General features: G+C 38.8%; 1 protein-coding gene across 1 annotated transcript; it reads left to right on the top strand.

Moving 5' to 3' along the window:
• Positions 1-1,810: 1,810 nt before the first annotated feature.
• On the top strand, positions 1,811-21,745 carry Sur (Sulfonylurea receptor). Its single transcript, XM_011151577.3, has 31 exons — positions 1,811-2,087; positions 6,419-6,737; positions 9,956-10,216; positions 10,620-10,722; positions 12,189-12,416; positions 12,844-13,038; positions 13,133-13,279; positions 13,398-13,598; positions 13,765-13,902; positions 13,964-14,126; positions 14,227-14,405; positions 14,484-14,615; positions 14,730-14,979; positions 15,129-15,234; positions 15,328-15,589; positions 15,707-15,844; positions 15,947-16,183; positions 16,473-16,708; positions 17,021-17,086; positions 17,182-17,259; positions 17,348-17,442; positions 17,580-17,809; positions 18,095-18,316; positions 18,481-18,662; positions 18,909-19,080; positions 19,309-19,546; positions 19,852-19,979; positions 20,190-20,377; positions 20,520-20,623; positions 20,902-21,098; positions 21,250-21,745. The coding sequence occupies exons 2-31, from the start codon at positions 6,511-6,513 to the stop codon at positions 21,385-21,387; spliced, it is 5,241 nt and encodes a 1,746-aa protein (XP_011149879.1). The 5' UTR covers positions 1,811-2,087; positions 6,419-6,510; the 3' UTR covers positions 21,388-21,745.
• The last annotated feature ends 306 nt before the right edge of the window (positions 21,746-22,051 follow it).

The following is a 22,051-nucleotide window of genomic DNA, read 5'->3' as shown; positions in this document are numbered from 1 at the left end:
TATCACGACGATATAGTTACATATACGGCTGATATAAACTGGTTAGTCTCGGTGTAATATACTTTTTGGAAAACGCGTTATAGAAAGACGGCCGCGATAATTCCGTCCGATGCCACTTACGAAGGCAACCAGATTTGTAATGAGGTGCAGCCGGATGGGAAATGATTTCCCTGGAGTAATTAATTATCCGATAGATAAGCAAATAAAGCGCGATCATCGAGGTTGAAAATAGTGCGAACGCGCGATTAAAATCGTCGCATGCTGCAATGTAATATCTAATAGTCGAAGTTCAATACTGCACTGTTCAACTAGTTTTGTTCAACCAGACTAAAATTTTATGTCACTAGTCTACGTTGCATGAACTACTAGTAAAGTATTGTGAGCCAATTTTATTTACCAAATAACATGTCACATAATAATTATAAAAATATTACATGATTACGCGTGTCGCTTCAGAGCCGAAATATTAAACGGCCTGAACGAAAAATTCAATGACCCGCCGTTCAATGGTCCACGTGACGAACGATTAATCTCACAAAGACTATTTTCGACCGATTGCGCATTGTCGATTGGTATTTCGACTGTTTTAACTCTTGGTAGTTCGCAATTTCATCAATAGGACACGCGACTGCGCGAGATTCAAGGTTTCCGATTTGCATAATTGAGCGAAACAACTTACGCTCCTTTTTTCACTTGATACAATACTATATACCAGAATTCAGGTGCAAAATGTCACGGTTATTCTCACGATGATTCTGTTTTTCAAAACGTCGCTCAACGTTCATATCGAACGTGAGGATTCCGTGTAAAAACACGCCTTTCAGCGGAAGAGCGGAAAAATAAACAGGAGCCGCGCGCTGGTAAAATTAAGCCGTGACTAACGCGATTTGTGGAAAAACAGTGTTCGCTAATAGAGAGACGCAGCTATTGGCACTCTTTTCCGGTCGGTTTCGTCGCTGCGAAACTCGACGATGCCAGATGGTTGCTTTCCTGCAACGTCCGCGTTCGTAAAAGATGCGCGGCTCACCCCGAGGAAACCGGACTTCGAGACTGGTATATTAATGTTTATGAGTATGATTTTCGACACGAAAGACGCACGGAAAATGAGTGCACAGCGATTTAGCAAATAGCCAATTGACACATTCAATTATACTTATATATCCTGAGAGCTAAATCATGCGCGCAGCAGATATGTAATACGTAGTTATTTTATAACTGAAGCCATGTATCTTCGGAAAGGATGAAATTTCAATATATCGAATGAATAAAATAAAATAAAATTATTTTCTTTCTCACATAAAGCATGATTTTAAAGTTCACAAATACTATATATGATAATATTATTATTATTATTATTATTATTATTATTTATAATATTATCAATAATAATATGTATATATAAGAATGTTATCTCATTGCCGGTGAAATAGGTATCGATGGACAGAGACATGGAAAATCTTCATGACTCACTTCACTCCCTCGAAACCAGCGCAGCTGACGTTAAGCGCGCAAAAGTCAAATAGCCAAGTCGAGAGAAATTCGAGAAATGGAAGAAAAGCAAACGAGCATACAGAGCAAGTGTGGGAGTTCAGGATATGCCTGTACTCCTTGCGGAATATACCGCAGTACAATGAAGCCGAATATCGCGCGAGATCCAATTATCATATATTATACTGATATCGAGTCGCGTGCCGTCCTCACGCCGGCATGCCGCGTTGCTTTTTTCCTTCTTTCATCAATGACTCACCGCACACACGCGGAATTGCTATTCGCACTCTATCCGACGAACATCATCTCAGTCGCGCGGGAACCATCGACGAGAGCGGACGCGGCGGCGGCTGCTGTGTCACCTGTCACAGCGACGCGCACGTGGCGGTGCCGACGGCACGCGCGACCGTCTCTGATAGCCGGCCAGTGTCAAGTGTCATTTAGCTCCCGTCTCGTGAGCAAAGCTAATTGACAATCATAATTGAGAAAGTGACGCGGATGCACCGATTATAGCGATCGTCGGCGGTTATTGTTTCTTTTTTTTTTTCTTTCTTCACGGTGTGATGGAGTCGTGCGTGAAAAGTTAATCCGACCCTCTGGTGAGTATGCACGACGCAATCTCGTTACTTCGTGTCAGATGGAACATGATTAAGTGGCATTGTTGAGTATTCTAATGCACACTGGCTTGCAAACGCGCGTCGACGTTACACACGCAATTATTCGTGATAAATCGTGCACAATGTGACGCGCGCGAGGCGCGATATTAATGTTTTGTTTTTATGTGCTTGGCCGCATCGAGCATTACTGCTACTTGATGGAGTTAGAAAAAAAAGTGCTTGCCTTCGGAAGAAGAGATATCATTAGTTAATCCCATCTTAAATGATGATTTATCATTACCGAGAAAATTCGCGCGTTCGCACGTCGCTTCCGCGAAGTTTGTCTTTGAAATGTTGCTACTGTCCTCGGTGGAACACACAAACGGGACATTGTTTTGCTTAGAAATTTGTTTGTCACAAAAATAGTTAAAATAGACAGACGTAATTCCGTGTATCTCGGTAATTCCGTTTTATTCGATATATCTAAACAATTTTATGTTATGTTCGTGAGAAGCATCGCCTCCTCCAGTTACTTGTTGACCTATACAGGTGGATTCGCAGGAAAAGAAGAAAATACTTTTGAAAGGACTTATCCGGAATTCGTCCGCGATGAAAATTGAAAATACCGCATTTGTCCTTACCGATAAAATTTCGAGTCGTCATAGTATCGTCATAGTATCTTGAAACGAGTTTCATTCAAATAGTTAATTCTCTGCATGTCGAACTTGCAAGGTCAATAGAAATATAATAACCGATATTCCAGTAAACTGATACTGATTCACGGTACTGATTATCGCGTTGATTTTTATTAATTATACGAAAAATTAACTGAGACGCCTAAGTTATCAAAAGATACTTAGGTGAATAAATATGTAATTCGGGACACACACATCGTTCATCTTGTTTTATTGGCTCTCAATTGGCCGTACAACCGATTTTTCAAATGCAATAAATTATATTTGATATTATTTAAACTTAATGAAATGTTGCAATGTCATAAGTTACTGGTAACCGTGTGATTCAATAATAATTTATATATATATATATACTTTTTTTTTCATATGATGAGATCTTTGCAATAACCGATTGTTCGACGGCATACGACGATTCCTTGACCGTGATTCTCGTGAAAATCCACGAATAAGATACAATTTTTCCCGACATGCCGCACGTGCACCGCGAACTCGCGTATGACTTCATTTGATTTTATCGTTTTATCGATTTTATCTGCCTGACCTTCTCGAGTTAGGTGGCACGCGGCAAGTGAATTATGAAAGATTTCGCGTAATTGTTAGCGCGCTCTCCCCTTATCGAGTGTCCGAAACGCTTCTTCGACGGCGCGATGTATTTTTAGAAGGCGCAAAGCGCTAAACGAAAATGGGCCACGTGTCCGAGAGTTTGCAAAATGAGAGACAGAGCTAATTCGTGAATGGTTCTGCTGTGTGACGTCGATATATAAAGGCGACGTGAAAATTAATTGTTTGTCCGATAGTGAGTTACACGAGATACCGAGCGCGTAATTTATTCCGGTCTGTGGTAATACTCCGACATGTTGATTTGGCTGAATAAACATATTTTTTTTGTATACACGTTTCGAATCGTTAAAGTTTAAAAAAGAGTCTATTTTAAAATTATTTTAATAACATTTCATTGACTTAATATTCTATCTGTGTGGAATGAGAGCAGATCGACAAATCGAGAAGCAAACAATAATTATTTACGAAGCTATATTATTTGTCGAATGACAAACTGAATTTTGACGTAAATTTCGAGTCAGGATATCTCCTTATTCCCGATAAGTTCATTAAATATCTAGTAAAAACAGAATCTTCCTATATAATATAAAAATTTCACACATCTGGAGGTACATATGGCGGTGATTTCATTACCTGCATCCTGGCATCCTGCATCCTCCGTTTTGGAATCTTGATCCAGCATCCTGCTCCCGACTCCGAAACTGCATCGTGACGCTGGCACTATCACTAATACGCAAATGCGATTTGATACTCGGAGAAACACGAGTCAATTAACGCGATACCGACGAACGTCCGATTCGATATCGCAGGTGCCGACGAAATTACCTGACGGGAAATGTAGCCGACATACGTAAATCATGGGGTACGCGTCGTTCGCCAGCTCGAAACTTGGAGTGCGGAAAAGCATGCGACGCGAAAAGGTTTTGAAACAATCGGCAAGAAAGACAAAAAGTCAACAACCGTCAACAACAAGCGAAGCACGACAATGAAAACATATCGAGTCATTGAAACGGTCAAACCTGCCTTCATACATCACGCAGTGTTTTTCAAATATTTTTCGAGTGTTTTTTACTATGTTTCGAGTCGATGAGCGACACGTTCACCGCGCGATGTACCGGTGTTATGTTAATTATTACTTTAATGATGAAAATATTTGGTTAGTTATTGAAATATTTGACCGGATTTTCGTCGATCTCGGCGTTTTCGTGACGAATTTAGCACATTTATCTACGATCAAATCATATCTACGTACGCGAATGTCACCAAATAAAGGGTGTCCCAAAATTCGCGCAAGAAGTAATTTTGATAGAAAACACAGTTTTATAATTAAAAATTGTAAATTTTTTATTGATTCATAAAGTATACAGTATAGGGTTATGTATGGAATAGCATATCGGGTAAATGGCCTCCACGGCTTTGCTGGTACATATGCACTCTTTTGTTGAAATTTTCCATGACCGTCTTGCATAAATGTGGCTGAATTTCGTTGATACAGCGCTCAATTTCCTCCTTCAAGGCGTGGGTGGTCGTGGGCTTATTGGCATAAACCTTAGACTTCAAAAACCTTAGACCCCAAAGAAAAAAGTCCAACGGCGTTAAATCGCGTGATCTGGGCGGCCAAATCTGATCACCAAAACAGGAAATTACACGACCAGGAAATGACTCGTGCAGTAATTGAATTGTTTCTCGGGCTGTATGGCATGTGGCACCGTCTTGTTGAAACCACATGTCGTCCACATCCATATCTTGCAATTTAGGCACAAAAAACTGATGTATCATGTCGCGATAGCGAGTACCATTAACTGTTATTACCTGACCAGCCGCATTTTCTTCCGAAGAATGGTCCGATGATGCCTCCAGCCCAAAATCCGCACCAAACAGTGACACGTTGTGGATGTATTTGTTTCTCAACAATCACTCGTGGATTTTCTGAACCCCGAAATGCGACAATTTTGTCGATTAACCAAGCCATCAAGATGAAAATGAGCCTCATCGCTGAAGATGATTTTGTTCGAAAAATCAGCATCCACTTGTTGTTGTTCCATAATCCATTCAACGAACTCTCTTCGCTGTGGCCGTTTACCCGATATGCTATTCCATACATAATCCTATACTGTATACTTTATGAATCAATAAAAAATTTACAATTTTTAATTATAAACCTGTGTTTTCTATCAAAATTACTTCTTGCGTGAATTTTGGGACACCCTTTACAATGAATGAATTTCCTGAAAGACAGAGAATCAAGAAACAAAACGCTAGAATGCCGGAACACGATCCCAGCGATGCGTCAGATTGTTATCTCAAATGGATACGTATTTAGATGGCAGATAAATACATGAAAAAAGAAATATATTTTTATAATGTTCAATCAAGACAATTTGTAGTTTCTTTTCCTTCCTTGACCCTATGTGTATCCAAGAGACTTATTAAAATTTTGCAAAAATAAAAGTACAAAGTAATAATATAAGTAATAATAGTAATAATCGAAATTTCCTACGAGACTTAACAAATGATTGTTTTATCAATAATTATAGCTTCATAAATCTCTGACTAGTCATGTTAAAATTTTCGAAGCTGATTTAAAATTGTCGCTCGGTGCAACTAGTAGTTGATTTCTTCGTACAATATAATTTCCTAAACATGTATAAAAAGATTTCATCGAAATATTAACAAATTAGAAGATGCAATTTTACTGCTTGTTTTAATTGACACTTTGTAAACTTAAATCTCCTCTGCTCTCGCACGTGTAGGCTAGATTTAATTTTAATCTCCTCTATTATTGAAGAACTAAGCAACAAGTGCGATAGAAAAATATATAAGCGTGTTCCTCTGATAATGATATCATTCCGGCATATCACTGATAAGGACCAAGTTTGATCTTATGAACATTTTACGTTTGACGTATAATTTCATATTTATCTTCACGATCTAATAACGACGTTCTTACTGGATGTTTTTAATTTTTCTTTTTTGTAATTTTATGTCATTGTTGGCCAAAATCGGCTGTCCTCTCCTCCTGACAGTACGATCGTATCCGATCTATGAAGCAACGCGTAAAAATTTTTACTTTTCCAGATTTCCATAAAGCAGCGATCGGTAAATCATATACGTGAATAAATGATATCTCGTATTGAAATTACCCAAGGCATCGCACATACGCATTCAAGATGGTGTTCTGCGCACGGTACAGATTTTTGCATATGCTGCCGAGGTCCAAGAATCGGATCATTTGGACTTGGCAAGCAGCAAACGGCACAGTGTCCGAGATCCTGGAGAAAAATCCGCTCACGATGGCCGAGTGTACCGTCGAGCTGATGAACGTGTCCGTTGCCGCTCTCACGACGCTCGTCGCCCTGATTTTGATTGTCAAGTACAAATGCGACGCCAACAAAACGTAAGTCGACGCGAAACGGGAAAGCGCGTGGCATAGGAAAAACCGTCAGCTATCGATCGCTCGTAATTTTAGCTGTCTCAGATGTTAATTCCTGATCGAACGCCACACACACACACACACACACACATACAGGCGCCACGCTCCTAATTTTATCCTCCACCGTTGCGGAGCGATTATGTATTCCGTACGATTAGCCGTACGAGCGGAATCGTCATTCAATCGCGTCGCAACAGCATAATTACATAACGGTCTAAAACGGGAAACAGGCGAGATATTGGTGCACGCTGATGAATACGAAGAATATCAGACTTTCCTCGTGCCGGCGTATTGTCGCGGAACATCTGGCGCGGCCGTTTAAACAGAACAAGTGTGACTTCGGGATTAGCCGCGCTCAACTGGAGTAAATTTCAATTAAACGACACGTTGCATTTGTTTTGGGATCGCTCGAGTCTCTCCCTCCCTCTACCCAATGATTCAGTCAATGTCGATTACGTTTGTTCCGGGGAATTTGCTTCGTTTGATACCGACGATACTCGACGCGTAAGCACATCGTTAATTACGCGACCATCCTTGAATCAATATCTAGAACGAGAGAAACTCATCGTCTTTATCAAGTCATTATTGCAATAATCTGTGGCAGTTTTTCTAAGTAAAACTACACAGTACTGCCATCAAGCAAGCACCGAACATTTAATCTGGTGAGCCTTAAGTCGGATAATAAGGAGATGGTTATATATCAAGATTACGCGCCGTTAATAAAAATTCATGATCATCCACAATTTCTCGTATCATCGAGTCTTCTAGACATCAGCTTTTCACCACATCGAGCAAAGTTAAACATGATGAACTAGGCGCTCCTTCGCATTGATTATTTTCGCATGCTAAAATTGTAACGTCGTAACGCAGTTTAGGTTTCGCGGAAGCTGCAAAGACTTTGTAGCGAGTTTGTAAATTCCCCGATATTTTCGCAATGATTCAATTTTCTGCGTATCGAAGATTTAATTATCTTATCGTGAATTACGTTTCGTTAATTAGGCGACACGAAGGCGCGTCTTTGGCGTCTTCGCATTTGCACAGTGTGTATCAATATTTATTATTTTTACGGGGTGTCTCTCGTTGACGTAAATTTTGCATGGTAAAGCATTTCGAGAAGTTTTTCGAATCGAATAAGTAAAGTGACATGAAATTTTATCATATTGCTTGCAATAAAATTGTTCAACCTTTAAAAATGAACGTGACGCTTCATTAAGCAATAAATTTAACATTAAAAAGTAATTTAACAGCTGATGAAAAATTATCGCGATAGTCAATAATCTTAAAAAAAAAATAACAGTTACTATCCCTATAACTTTCGTGCTCTAAAGGATATTACGTGTGTGTGTGTATATATATATATATATATAAGATAAAAAATATGGTAGACGTAATAAATATAAATAACTTTCTTTCCATTAAGAATTAGGATATCTTGATTGATTTTATGTACCAGCCGCTAATTATGCATCTCACACTTGATCACGAATGAACGTGTTGCAGCTATCAAAAATTTCGCCTCAACATTTTATCCGACAATTACTATATTCAGCAATATCATACGCGCAATCTATATCGCTATATTATAACCGACAACTATTCCTAGGGCATGTCAAAATATTGCTACATGCAAATAAGAAGCGATACCGTTAATCGCGTTCCTCCTTCACCGACATTGCAAGCACTTTCATTCCGCATGGATAATTAATGAAACGGAATGCCGGAATGAACTTGTGTGCTCACGGAGACGTATTAATTACCGGAATAATTTATAACAGGTGGTTACTCGACTCACCCTTCCTGCTCCCCCCCCCTCTCTCTCTCTCTCTCTCTCTCTCTCTCTCTCTCTCTCTCTCTCTCTCTCTCTCTCTCTCTCTCTCTCTCTCTCTCTCTTCTCTCTCTCTCTCTCTCTCTCTCTCTCTCTCTGTCCCTACTTCTCTTTTTCTCTTTCTTGCGGGGTAAATATACATTCGCCTACACGCTCGGCAATTTGCATCAACGATTACCGCGCGAGGAGTCTCCAAGCTTCAATCATCGTATCTATTCCCCATAATTAATTCTTCGTGTACCAATTTCGCAATTCGACTTGCCACTTGTTGAGTGGCTAGTCGCTAGTCAATTCGGAGATGATCATTTTCCTAACATGATTAAACCGTCGAGTATGATTTTCGAAAAGATCAGTTTGTCGTGTTTCACCCTCTAATATTTTCCGCACTCATATTTAACTTGCGCGACGCAAACCGCGAGCACCTGCAAGTGCCAGACGAATTGGTACCACGGCAACGTCACGCACAGTAGAACCCGAAGAATCGCGTACAGAATGACTCAGAGGCCATTCAGGTTCGTTAAGACGCGTACAAACCCAATCCCACTCATCGTACGTCTCCACTCGAATACATAATATACTTGCATACCTGACGCGATTACGAAATGTCTCATATAACGAGATATTCCGACATTTCTTTAACTTCCGTAGCTTTAGCCGGATCGACTGATATGCCAATTGCCGACTGACATGCGTTAACGATTTTACGATTGATAGCGCCGCTAATCATTGGATTAGCAAAACTGAATCTTCCGTACGAATATAAATAATACGTTGGGATACAAAATCAAAGTCTGAAGAAAAGTGTAGAGCAACGGTCTCTGAATAAATTATACGTTTAATTATACGTGCGATAATCTTGAGAGCAGAAAGAGGGGGCAAGAGAAGAAAGAAGAAATGTTCTCGAACGGGAATTAAAGTTACTTGATTGTAAATGCAACGTCTTTAAATGGCATCTCGTCGTCGGTGGAAAATTAATCGTAAGACGCGCGGTTTTCACGTCACGCTGAGTGTACGAAATATCCAACAACCCTCTACAATATCATAATTTGCGCCACATATGCTCTGATGTGAGTTTATGCAGGCCCGTATAAATGGTGATTCATTGTAGTCATTAACCTGACTGAAGGGGGTGATCCCAATTATGTAATAACAATAAATTATGTCAGGTACCTCACCGTGTGCAACCATGAATCACCTGCGTATAACGATATTGCAGTTAAATGTAGACCAATTTTATCTCATGGATGAACAACATTAGTCACAGATCGCACAGGGACAATTCGTGGAACAGTACTCGACAATTGATACGACGAAAGAGACCTTTGATCGAGAATAACGGAACACTTTCCTCCTTTAGGTCTTCCAAGTCTCTCTTGCCGTTTCACACGTTCAGGACGCTACTTTGCATGCTGCTGCTGTTAACACTTTTATTGGAGCTATGCGAGTCCCTGCTGACGTCGATCGTCCTGTCATCGATCTTGACAATTATTGCCGTGATATCCTGTTGGATATTGCATCGAGAAACCGAGATCAGGGACGGTTTTGGTACAGCCGCGTCGGGCGGTGGATTTGCAATAATCTGCCTCACGCGACTGTGGAAACTCTACCATCTGCACAGGTAAAGTCGATTGATTACATTCAATTATGATCAATTAATTCGTGTCTTCTTCTCTTGCAATTCGTACATAATTTTTCTAAAACTCGACAGTTTCACTGAAAAGTAAAAGAAATTAATATATATATATATATATATACATATATTTCATATCTTTTAATTGATCATAATTGAATGTAATGTCTTCTCGTGTGTTCTTCTCTTGCAATTCATACATAATTTTTCTGAAACTCGACAGTTTCACTGAAAAGTAAAAGAAATTAATATCTTCTTTGATTAAATGAAAATTACAATTTTGACAATAACGATTATTAAAACCTATTAAAAAGTCTCTTTATTTTATTTTATCTACTGATTAAATATATGAGAAGATACAGCTTGAGAACTAGAGGGAGAAATATTTTAGATTCAGCCTGACTATTGAACACGTCCGGTTTACGACAACGGCAGCCGTTGCTTTTTGTTGCGGATTTATGGCCATCATCGATGCCGGTAGTCTCTATCGTATGGTGAGTTGAATTATTCAACGTAAACTTTGTCATTTGTTAATTTACTATCGACGTGCCCTCAGAGAATTTGTTAGTCACGAAATAAAGTTGTAATTAAATATGATATTTAGAATTCTTTTTTTTATGCAGAATGCTCCTATAAGAAAGTTCATCCCCTTAAGGACACGATCACCGTGTATAATAATGTAATACATAAATCTTTTTCGTTACCTTTTTTATCCCATCTCGAAGATGATATTTTTATCTTTAACTTCTCGATTTTGAAATGCGTCAAAGAGCACGAACGTTTGAGATTATATTAAGCGGATTACACAACGAGTAACTTAAACCAGTAACTAGCAGAAGGAAGTTACGATCTTATCGACGATACCCAGTCGCTCTTGGCAACTGGCGTAAATATTTGTTTTACATTTATGAAATTTGTTTGAACAATAATGGTTATTATCGCATGCATCAGTGAGGCGTGCTTATCGAGAGCTAACGTCGCGCTTTTTACTCGACCGGCGAATAATACACGTCCGCAAGCGTGAGTGCTTTTCGATGAGACAAACCTCCAGGAGAGAAATTCCGCTTCGATGTAAATTCTATTTTTAGACTCGGACTTTCAATTCCGAATGAACAAAGATAAACAAAAAGGAATCACTCGTAAGTGGCACGCGATATTCTAATTGTTCGACCCTGAAGCGCAGATTTTGTCTTAAAAAAAGAAAAAAGAAATCGGTATCTAACATTATTTATTTTATTATATTGTAAAACTAAAAAAATATTTTTGATTCGCTTTCTAAGAAAATGAATTAATTTGTCATACATTAGATAATTAGATTTTATATTAAGATATCTTTTATACTTTTATATTATTCGATTGACCTTCACTAATTCTCCTGCTCTTTCTTAGCCGTCAAGATACGTGTTTGCAAGTCGTTAAAAGTAACGAAACATCACCATGTGTATATGTACACAATTCATCTTCCATTTCAACGAACGCGTTAAAATCTTTCTCACCTTGTTCGTGTTTATATCTTTTTCAACTCAAAAGCAAACTTCTCTCGTAAGAAAGTTTTTTTCGGATTTCGATGTGTTTTAAATATGTTGTAATCCAAGTTAAAATAAGAGACACGTAATCGTTCATAATTGTTCAATCATAAATTTAGGAGAAAAAATTTGAAAAAACACGTCGTCTTTCATATTTAAGTAAATATCCGAGCAGCAAATATCTTCAAAATAAAAATACGTGAAGAATAGGAAAAAATGTCTGGAAAAAAGTTCTTTTTTTACGACTTTAAAAACACATTAATTGGGGAGGGATACTGTTTTGAAGTTCCTCGTCGGTATAGTTTTACTCTCGACTCTTCCCCTGCGCGAAATGAAATGCGCCAAACACTTCGTTTCTCACGATGCGAATATGCTCCCTTTCGTAAATTCTCCCATCGTAAATGTATCAGCGACGATGTTTCGGTTGTCGTCAGATAAAGAAAAGCAGACGGTACACCGTGAGAAAAAGCAATAACAGGCGTACATCGTACCGGCATTCTGTTTCGCCATTTCTCAGCAAAATCACCTTCCACTGGGTGACTGACCTATTGTGGCGCGGGTATCGGACGCCTTTGGAACTCCATGACCTCGGAGATCTTCCGAAAGAGGAGACGATGAAGAGGCAGTTTGAACGATTCCGCAGCATTTACGAAATCGAGAAGGTAATACCATTTTGTGTTCGTCTCTTTTTCCGAGAAAATCTCTACGAAGGGAGAAAATTGGAGAAAAAATTGAAATATAAGTAATCATTATACGCTATCATAAAACGCTCGTTACATATTTAAAATTTTTAATTTGATTATAAAATTTCTTTTTTCTTCATTTTTTTAATTTTTAAATCTGTACTCATTTGTAAAATAACGTGATATAAATTTTAATTTTAAGAATTAAAATTTTTATTGCTGTGTCATACTACGCACCACGTATTTGACAAGATGGGATAAACGTTTAAGAAACAATTAATTTACCGAAGAACTGTACAAGCGCGATAGAAGTCGTATAATATGTAAAATGTTTTAAATATTCATGATCCCCACATGTATATTTTTTGTATGTATATTCATGTAAGTCAACTCATTAAATTCCTAGCTGCGATGTCGAGGACGTAAACTATCTTTATGGAAATGTTTGTGGAAACGTATATGGATGGTTTTCGCAGCGGGTGGACTTTTGAAACTTCTCGGCGACGCTACGACTTTAGTCAGTCCTATGATGATTTCCAAAATAATCGATTACGTGTCAGATCGCCAAAACAGCATATCGGACAAAAATCTCCTCTGGAAGGTACACAGTTTTACGTTTCCCTATTATTTATCATTACCGTGATGTACGACGCGTCTATTTTTCATCGAAATGATTAACTCTCGCATTTGTTTAGAGAACCATGACATTTTCGGAGATATCGCAAAACGGATATTTCCTGGGAATCGTAGTTTTCCTCGCGATCATTTTGCAGAGTACACTGAGCCAAGCGTACACTCATATAGTCTATGTCACAGGGATACGCTTAAGAACGGCTCTTCAGGTATATGAACGATATAACGTAAATATTTAAAAGTCGACTTTCTTTTCCGTGATTTTTGGCGCGTTCGGATCTTGCCGAGAGTCGAGGAAATGACGAACATTGAATTGGCCATTTTCAGGCACTCATTTACGATAAGGCACTTCGCTTACCTTCTTGGAGTATCTCAGAAGAGGAGAAGCCATCCAACAAGGACAAAGAACAACATTCACCTTCGCAGGCAGCTGACATTGGGACTTTGACGAATCTCATGGCCGAAGACGCGTACAACGTGATGAGTTTCTTCTGGATCGGTCACTACGTATGGGCCATACCTCTGAAAGTACATAAAAGTGTTCAAATTAGTATAGCACGTACATTATATCGCGTGTCACTATCGATACCTTAGAAACATCATCTTGGAATAATTTGTTCGAATCGCAATCGTTAAAAGTTGAAAGCATAAAATAACTTTAATTGTCTTTGATATACGTCGAATTTCTTTACAGATCACTGCTATCATCTTTCTTCTGTATTTGAAATTGGGTGTTAGCGCAATTTTTGGAGCAATTTGCTGCATATTGATCGTCACACCGATGCAGCTAATCCTGGGAAAACGAATGTCTGCGAATTTTAGGCGCATAACGGTGAGGAACAATTTCCTGTGTCTAACAATGTGTCAACGAAATATTTCGCGAAATATTTCAGGAAGAAAGCGACGCGCGCCTCCGTCTAGTCAATGAGATTCTTCAAGGGATACGACTCATTAAACTACGCGCCTGGGAGAACATCTTCGAAGAACGTGTATGCAAAGCCCGAGAGAAGGAATTAAAGTTACTGAACAAGAACTCGACATATTGCACATTCGTCGGTGAGCAATTCCATTCTGTTGAAAATACTTAAAACTCTGAATTTATCTTATATTTTTATGTAAAATAGAGATTGATTAAATTCACATTTTAACATTACAGACTTCGTGACTCACGCCTCCTCGATTCTGATGACCCTCTTCACATTCGGAATTTATTTCTGGCTGGAGGAACGAAATCTCGACGCGGGAAACGTTTTTGCCAGTCTCGCGCTCTTTTCGCAGATGGCGGTGCCGCTTTTCATCTTTCCGACGATGGTGTCGATTATTATCAACGCCAGAGTGAGGAATAACGCTTAATTCAATGTCTGATTTCAGTCTGATCCTCGCGAAATGACTTCTCATGATGCTTTCTCGCAGATTTCCACAACGAGACTGGAAGATTTCCTTCGGCTTCCGGAGGTGATGAATATTCTTCCTGAGCAAACAGATCGAAAATCGAGTATTGTCGAGCACAGATTTTCAAAAAGCACTTTGCGCATCGAGAACAACGTGAGCACTTTTTAAGTTAAAGTCCCTCTGTCTTCAAGTCTCTCGTCATTTTTCTCCATCGTGAAAATCATATATAATTCAGATTGAAAAATAACGTGTTAACTTTTCTTTAAGATAAAAACAAACAAAATATCCAGCGTCGCAACAAATGGATCGCTTGACGATATCGTAGAGAGCGAGAGCGAGGAAAATCAGTTGCCGAGTGTTTCGCGTGAGTCCCATTTGGAGATAGACTCCTCGGTCGACACGGTGTTCGAGCAAGATCCGAAAGTGCCGGATTCTGTCGTCAAGATCACACCGAGTGTCTTCACCTGGGGATCCGACGACAACACATTGGTGCTTAACGAGCTCAACTTCCCACGTGGTAAGCAAAACGAAAAAGAAATCTGAGCATGAAGATTTATAAACGACTAGAACTTTTAACAAGACTGTCTAATATTCAGTCACGGAAAATGTACAAGGCCACCAACAGCCAACACGATCGTTATAAATGTCTTATTCGCATTATTCTAGGACAGCTGACGGTAATAGTGGGAAAGACTGGAAGCGGCAAGACATCCTTGTTGCAGGCGCTTTTAGGAGAGATTCAGCGGATGAGCGGAAGCGTCGAGTGGGCCAAGTAAGTAATTCCAAAAAATTCAGAATGGAACTTTTGACATTTACAGTAACATTTATGTCAGCTGAGGTCACATCACGCGTCATTATCCATTAGGAACCTGAAGATCGCCTATGTGGCGCAACGGCCATGGCTCTTGAACAGCACCCTCAAGGACAACATTCTGTTCGGCTCGACGTACTGTTCGCAAAGATACCTCAACGTGTTGCGCGCGTGTGCCCTTCATCCAGACATAGATATACTTCCTGATCGGGACCTGACCAGGGTAGGCGAGAGGGGTATCAATTTGAGCGGTGGGCAGAAGCAGAGGGTCACCATTGCACGAGCCATTTACAGCGACGCCGATGTGATCCTCCTAGTCTGTTTGTCAAGTTTATGGTCAATTTTTATATCAATTTGTCGTGAATATATAATTTTAATTCGTCGCATTGTCGCGTTAGATTCGCATGTGAGTGCAACTAGAAATTGCTTCCAGGACGACCCACTGTCGGCGTTAGATCAACACGTTGGGCAACATATCTTCGATTATGGCGTGAGAAGGTTTCTGTTGAGGAGCGGTCGGACGGTGATTATGGTCACTCACAAGCTGGAGTTGTTATCTGCTGCTCATCAGGTCTTACAAGTTTCTCAATGATATGTCCTCTTAACTTTTTCAAGAGTTGAGATAAATAACTTCATATGAAGAGTCGCGATGAGCAAAAATTGCTTTTTCCAGGTGATCGTCATGGACAGCTGTCGAGTTCGCGCGGTTGGGACAAAGTCCAGCATCGAGGACGTAGATTCTGAGTTGGCGACAGAATGGAGGATCGCGGCTTCGAGACAACAAGACGATGCTAGATCTCAGAGAACCGCCAGAGACAGGTGGTCTTTGGTCAAACTAGTGTCCAGGTTGAACGTGAGAGACGCACGTATCAGTGACGGATCATGGATCGCCGATCACGATGCCCACGTGGTAAATTACAGAAAACCAAGTATGTTAAGAATTTTTTTTTATCTCTTCAACAACAAATCGCGAAGTAGATTTCTATTTGAATTGGATACATCGATTGGAAGATACGAAATATTACACAATGCCTATTATACTGTCTGGTGTCTGGTAATTAGCTGCCAACCCGAAGTGTGAAGGTAGATTGGGTTCAGACAAACATAAAAGTCCTATCTTCTTACCCAATCTTGACCCAATCTAGTACATTCACATTGTATAATATCGAAATAATTTTATTTCGCTGTGAACTTTTCAGAGTCCGTCAGTTTTTGTTCCTTTAAGACTACGTCGAACAACGTTAGGATCGAGATATCTGGCTTACGATCTCACAGATCTCCCAGTGTCGACAGAAGAATGGAATAGCGGTATAAAACGATCAAAAACGTGTCGCGATACCGTCAGATCGGCGAGTTTTCAATCTCAAAGACCACCGCCTGTTCTTCGGCAGAGTAGCACGCCGATAATTCTCGAAAACCGACATGTGGCACCAAGGTATGAATATTGACAAAAAGGTTACTTTTTAATCAAAATGTCTCGTATAATAAAAGAGAGCTGTTTATTTGTCGTGGTTATTGTCGGTATATACCTCAATATCTACATTGTTGTAAAATTTTATATAAAAAGAAATTAAAGAAATTGTCACTTTCTGAATTTCGCAAATATCCATATAATTCCAAATTGTAACATTAAATATCTGAAATTTTTATTTAAATGAATATTTCATGAAAAATATTACTCGAACATGTTATTCTCTCTACTCATTGGGAATGGATTTCTCTTTTACATGTTTATATTTCTGTGCAGAAAAAGAAACAACACATACGACAACGGACAACACAATAGCGTGTTAAAACAACTCTTCTCTACAAGGTTCTCAAGTTTTCTTTTCGCAATATAACATGACCGCCTTTTATTGTTGTGACGCGCACGTTGAAAGAATAAAGCAATAATAATACAAATTTTAGGGTCATTGTGCAATCAGAAGAAGGCACGATAAGCAGAGACAAAAGCGTCTTACGAAAACTAATGTCTGGTTCAAACAAGTAATTATAAACGATAAACGATAAAATAATTAAAGTAATTGCAATAATTATAGACGCAAATAATTGAAAATTTATTTTTTATTTTCAGATTACGTCAACACCAGGAAGAGGATCACTTCCCGGCAAAACTATTGTTATGGAGAAAGTCGCAAAACTTTGACGATATGGATGAAGTGGAAGAGGGTTAGTTACAATTACATCGAAGTTATCTTTGTCCCAACTTTATTCGCAACTTTTTACTCCTCGCACGAGTATCTCCTTCATCTTCCATCTTCCATCTTTACGACATAAAACGTGTTTCATAGGTAAATTTCTTTCAGTATTTAATTATGAGGACGTACACGAACAAAATGCAATCGAGAGTGACGATAAAAGCGGCCTTGTCACTGGAACAATCTGGATGGAATATTTTCGAGCTGGTGGATGGCTGTCAGGGAACGCTTACATCGTAACAGCCTTGGCCTGTCAAGTTCTTCGCGTATGCATGGATCTCTGGCTAAGTCGATGGACAGAACAAAACACTAGTTCGACAACCAACGAACGTCAGGATGTAAGTAGATTTTCGCGATATTACATAACATTTCGAGACAATAAAGGTATCATTTTATCTGAATTGTATATCGTTCCATCCACAGCAAGCGAAAGAAATATTTCGCGTCAAATATTCATATGTAATAAATTAGATCTATCGGTCGATCGATCGATCGACGTTCGAAATTAATCAACTCTTTGAGAATCTACTGCAAAAATAATTCTTGCACGATAAAGAGGATGTAGAATCGCTACGTCTTTCGATGAAGTATAATTTCGACCGGATAGTTTCTTCCCTTTTCAGATGGTGTCCTACTTCAAGGTGTACATCATTATTTCCCTGAGCTCCATTCTTGCGTCGCTTCTGTACAACGTAGCGAGTCAATGGACGGATGCCAAAGCAAAACGAAAATTGCACCGAGAGGCTGTGTCCGGACTTCTCGGCGCGCCTATTTCGTTCTTCGACTGTAATCCAGCCGGCAAGATCCTGAACAGGTTCAGCGCCGACGTGGGTGTCATAGACAAGGTAAAAGGAAGTCCCCTGGCACGCTTCGATAATCGACAGCGGCAATCGTTCTTACAATCGTTACTGAGATAATCAGATTTCACGATGGGCGTCGTTGAAAATGAGTGACGATCTTAATCTCCGATGTTCGACTAATCCTTGCAATCGTTTCTTGCTCAATTAAGAAATTAGCCACGTCGCTCAAGAGACTGACGTTCTTCGTGCTGCTCTGCGGCTCGTCGATGATCCTTAATGTTGCCATTTCACTGTGGTTCTTCTTTGCCGCCTTCCTGACCGGTTGCGCCTACTACATGTTGCAAAAGTTCTACAGACAGAGCGCCAGACAACTGCAACGACTGGATGGCAGGTATTATTAATAATCGCCGTTTTTCATATGTTAAAAATCTCAAAAAAATATGCTCTAATAAGTTTTTAAAGATTCTCTCGCGTGAACGAAAAATAGAAGTTTCCTCGTGTGACGGATTTTATTGAGACACTCGAACATTCAGCGTAATCAGTAATACCTCGTCTCTAATAAAGATACTCTTTGAGACTGTTTTGAGTCAATTTTTCCACTAAGATACGTGAATAATTATACAAATGTTGCTTGCAGCACGAGAGGACCCGTGGCAACGCATTTTTCGGAAACTCTGTCAGGACTTCCGACGTTGAGAGCGTTTAAGCAAGAAGACCGCTTCATGGAAGAGGCGATGAAGCGCATCGACGCAAACACTAACGCCTTTCTTATCCTGAACACCAGCGACAGATGGCTGGGCATTGCGTTGGTGAGTGTTACGAGCAAAGAAATATAGAAGATTTAGATTCGAACATTTGAATGAATAAAAAATATAAATTTTCAGAAACAAACCTTGCCTTTGAAAATGTTATAATTGCGCATCGTAATTGGACTCGATCCATTTTTAAGTTTTATTTTGTGTGGATTTGTCAAGCTTCAGATCATTGACATAAATGACGGATAGACTTTTCATTACATTGTTAATATCCGCCTCCAGGATTATCTAGGCGCTATTATCGTGGTGACAGCTATTTTCGCAGCTTTACTTTCCGCGGAAATGTACCCTAGCCGCGTGACACCCGCTTTAGTCGGTCTGGCGATCAACTACACTCTCGTGGTACCGATTTACCTGAACTGGGTGGTCAAGTTTACGACGGACATCGAGAAGTATATGGGCAGCGTGGCCCGAATATCCGCCTACAGGAACACGCAACCGGAGAACTATCACGAAAACGGTAACTATTCGCGACCTGCAATCACGCCGTTAATGCGCATAAACATGAAAAATTGATACGCTTTGTCGTTCGCATTAAATCCTTATTTTGCATGTACGTCTCATCATATCGAGACAAATGTCTCGAGTAGAGGAAAATCAATAGATATGTAAACTTTGAAATCACGAGAATCGGTTATCAACACGATGTACTTCATCCGCGACAATCTGATGTGGTAAATAAGTGGTGATTGTCAATCTCCACGATCATACATAGCAATTTCCTCGTCATAACAGTAATAGCCACTTTCGTTTGACAAATTTCAGGTTTACAAGTGCCCGATAATTGGCCCAGCAAGGGAGAAATCATTTTCGACAACGTTTCTTTGAGCTACAACGCAGATAGGGACTCTGTGATCTCGAATTTAACTTTAAGGATACCAGCTGGACAAAAAGTAATCGATTACACTGTAATAATAAAACAAAAATTGGAAACACACCTGACGTTTACTAATCGCTAGCGCGATTTTTTATCAAAAATTAAGTATCGAGAAATTTGACGTAATAAATGATAATCGTAAAAAAAATAACCGTCAGATTTCTCTTTGGCATTTTAATACTCGAACAATAACGAAAAGTTAATCGTGCTAAATATTATTGGACAGTTGGGTATTTGCGGAAGAACAGGAAGCGGAAAATCATCGACCGTGATGGCCCTCTTCCAGCTGGTCGAGATCAGTCAAGGCCGCATTTTGATAGACGGAATCGACATCAAGCAGATACCACTTCGTACGTTACGATCACGATTGTTGGCCATTCCGCAGGACGCAATAATGTTTAGCGGCACGATTAGGTATTTCTATATGTTATCACACATGATTTTATTACCGCGATTAATAGCCACAACGTTGCGATCTAATCTTATCACTTTGCCGCAATAAATCGAGCCTTTTTACTACTTAAAGTTCTAACTTAATCTTAATTGATATCTGCAGAGAAAACTTGGACCCACTGTTAAAATATAACGACTACGAAATTTGGAAAGCCTTGGAACTTTCTCAAATCAAGGAAGTCATAGCCTCGCATCCTGATGGACTAGGTACATAAGATTTCTTCCCAAATTCACCTAATATCGATCAGATTATTCCTTCGCTTACGATCTCATATATTTGATTAGTGATTAAAAATTCGAAAATCTTGATTAAAAAATTCCAAGTCTTTACTACGATGGCGATAATCACGTAAAAAGATAATCTCTATGTCTTTTTATAGCGATAAAAAAATCATTAAATTAAATTAATTAATTATATCGGTTTTGATTTTCCGATGACAAATTTTATCCTCCAAATATTAATCAAAATATTATTTCCGGCTCAGATTTTGAAGTTCGTGAGGGTGGTGAGAACTTCTCAACCGGCCAACTTCAGCTTTTATGCATGGCGCGTGCTGTCCTTCAACAATCAAGTATTGTTATATTGGACGAAGCGACCAGCGCACTCGACGTGGCTACAGAAAAATTGCTTTTACAAGCAGCTGCAGCTGCCTTCGCTGATAAAACTGTGATCACTATTGCAGTTAGTAAAAAAGTTTCCACGAGTAAAATTTTAATAGAATTATACATATATATATATATATATAAAATATATAGTTATACTAAATATATAGCTTTGTCCAACTGTTCATTTCACGATTGAAATTTCTAACAAAATAAACTTTTTCTTGCAGCATCGAGCGATGGCCTTGTTAGATTGTGATCGTATCATCGTTTTCGACGAAGGTAAGATTGTTGAGGAAGGCTCACCAGTAGATTTAATGCAGCGACAAGATGGAATTTTTGCTACGATGGTGACCGCAATCAATTAAAATGACGAGCAGCGATGATTGCAAAGAATGCGAGAAAACAAAGAAGACGCGAATAATTACCACCGACTAACAACCATTTATGTCAACTTTAAACAAATCATAGAACTCGCAACTCGAAGTTTTATTTGTAATTCGACATTGCTTATAGTACAGGAAACATTTAAACGTTTATAGATAATAGGTATATGTTGTATGCCTACATATAGTATAAATGTAATTTTCAGTAATTTTTTATAAGAGAAATTTTGCTTTGCAACTTCTGTCGCGGGTTGTGAATCATCTTTAAAATGAAATTTCAAAGACTGTGCTGTACGAATCTAATATTTCTTCATAACTATTTTTTTATCAAACATTAACTGTTTAGAATCAATAAAGTTTTATTTTTTATACTGATTGACTGCGCGTGTAATTAATATTCACTGTCTTTATATAATAATTTAGCAAAAATAATTGTATAATAATTATATAATAATTATTTTTAGAAAAATAATTATATATATATAAATTATATATATATATATATATATTATACAATTATTGTGATAAAAAATAACTATAGATATTATTAGAGACAACAATTTTTTGTGAATATAACACAATGTAAATATGATATATCTTAGATATATTCTGTAAGATACGCAAACACTATATATTTGAATTACGG

The sequence above is a fragment of the Harpegnathos saltator genome, unplaced genomic scaffold (genome assembly GCF_003227715.2).
Source record: "Harpegnathos saltator strain DR-91 unplaced genomic scaffold, Hsal_v8.6 scaffold15, whole genome shotgun sequence".
Taxonomy (NCBI): domain Eukaryota; kingdom Metazoa; phylum Arthropoda; class Insecta; order Hymenoptera; family Formicidae; genus Harpegnathos; species Harpegnathos saltator.
Note: the sequence above shows the minus strand (reverse complement) of the source record. Positions and strands in the feature narration are given on the sequence as shown.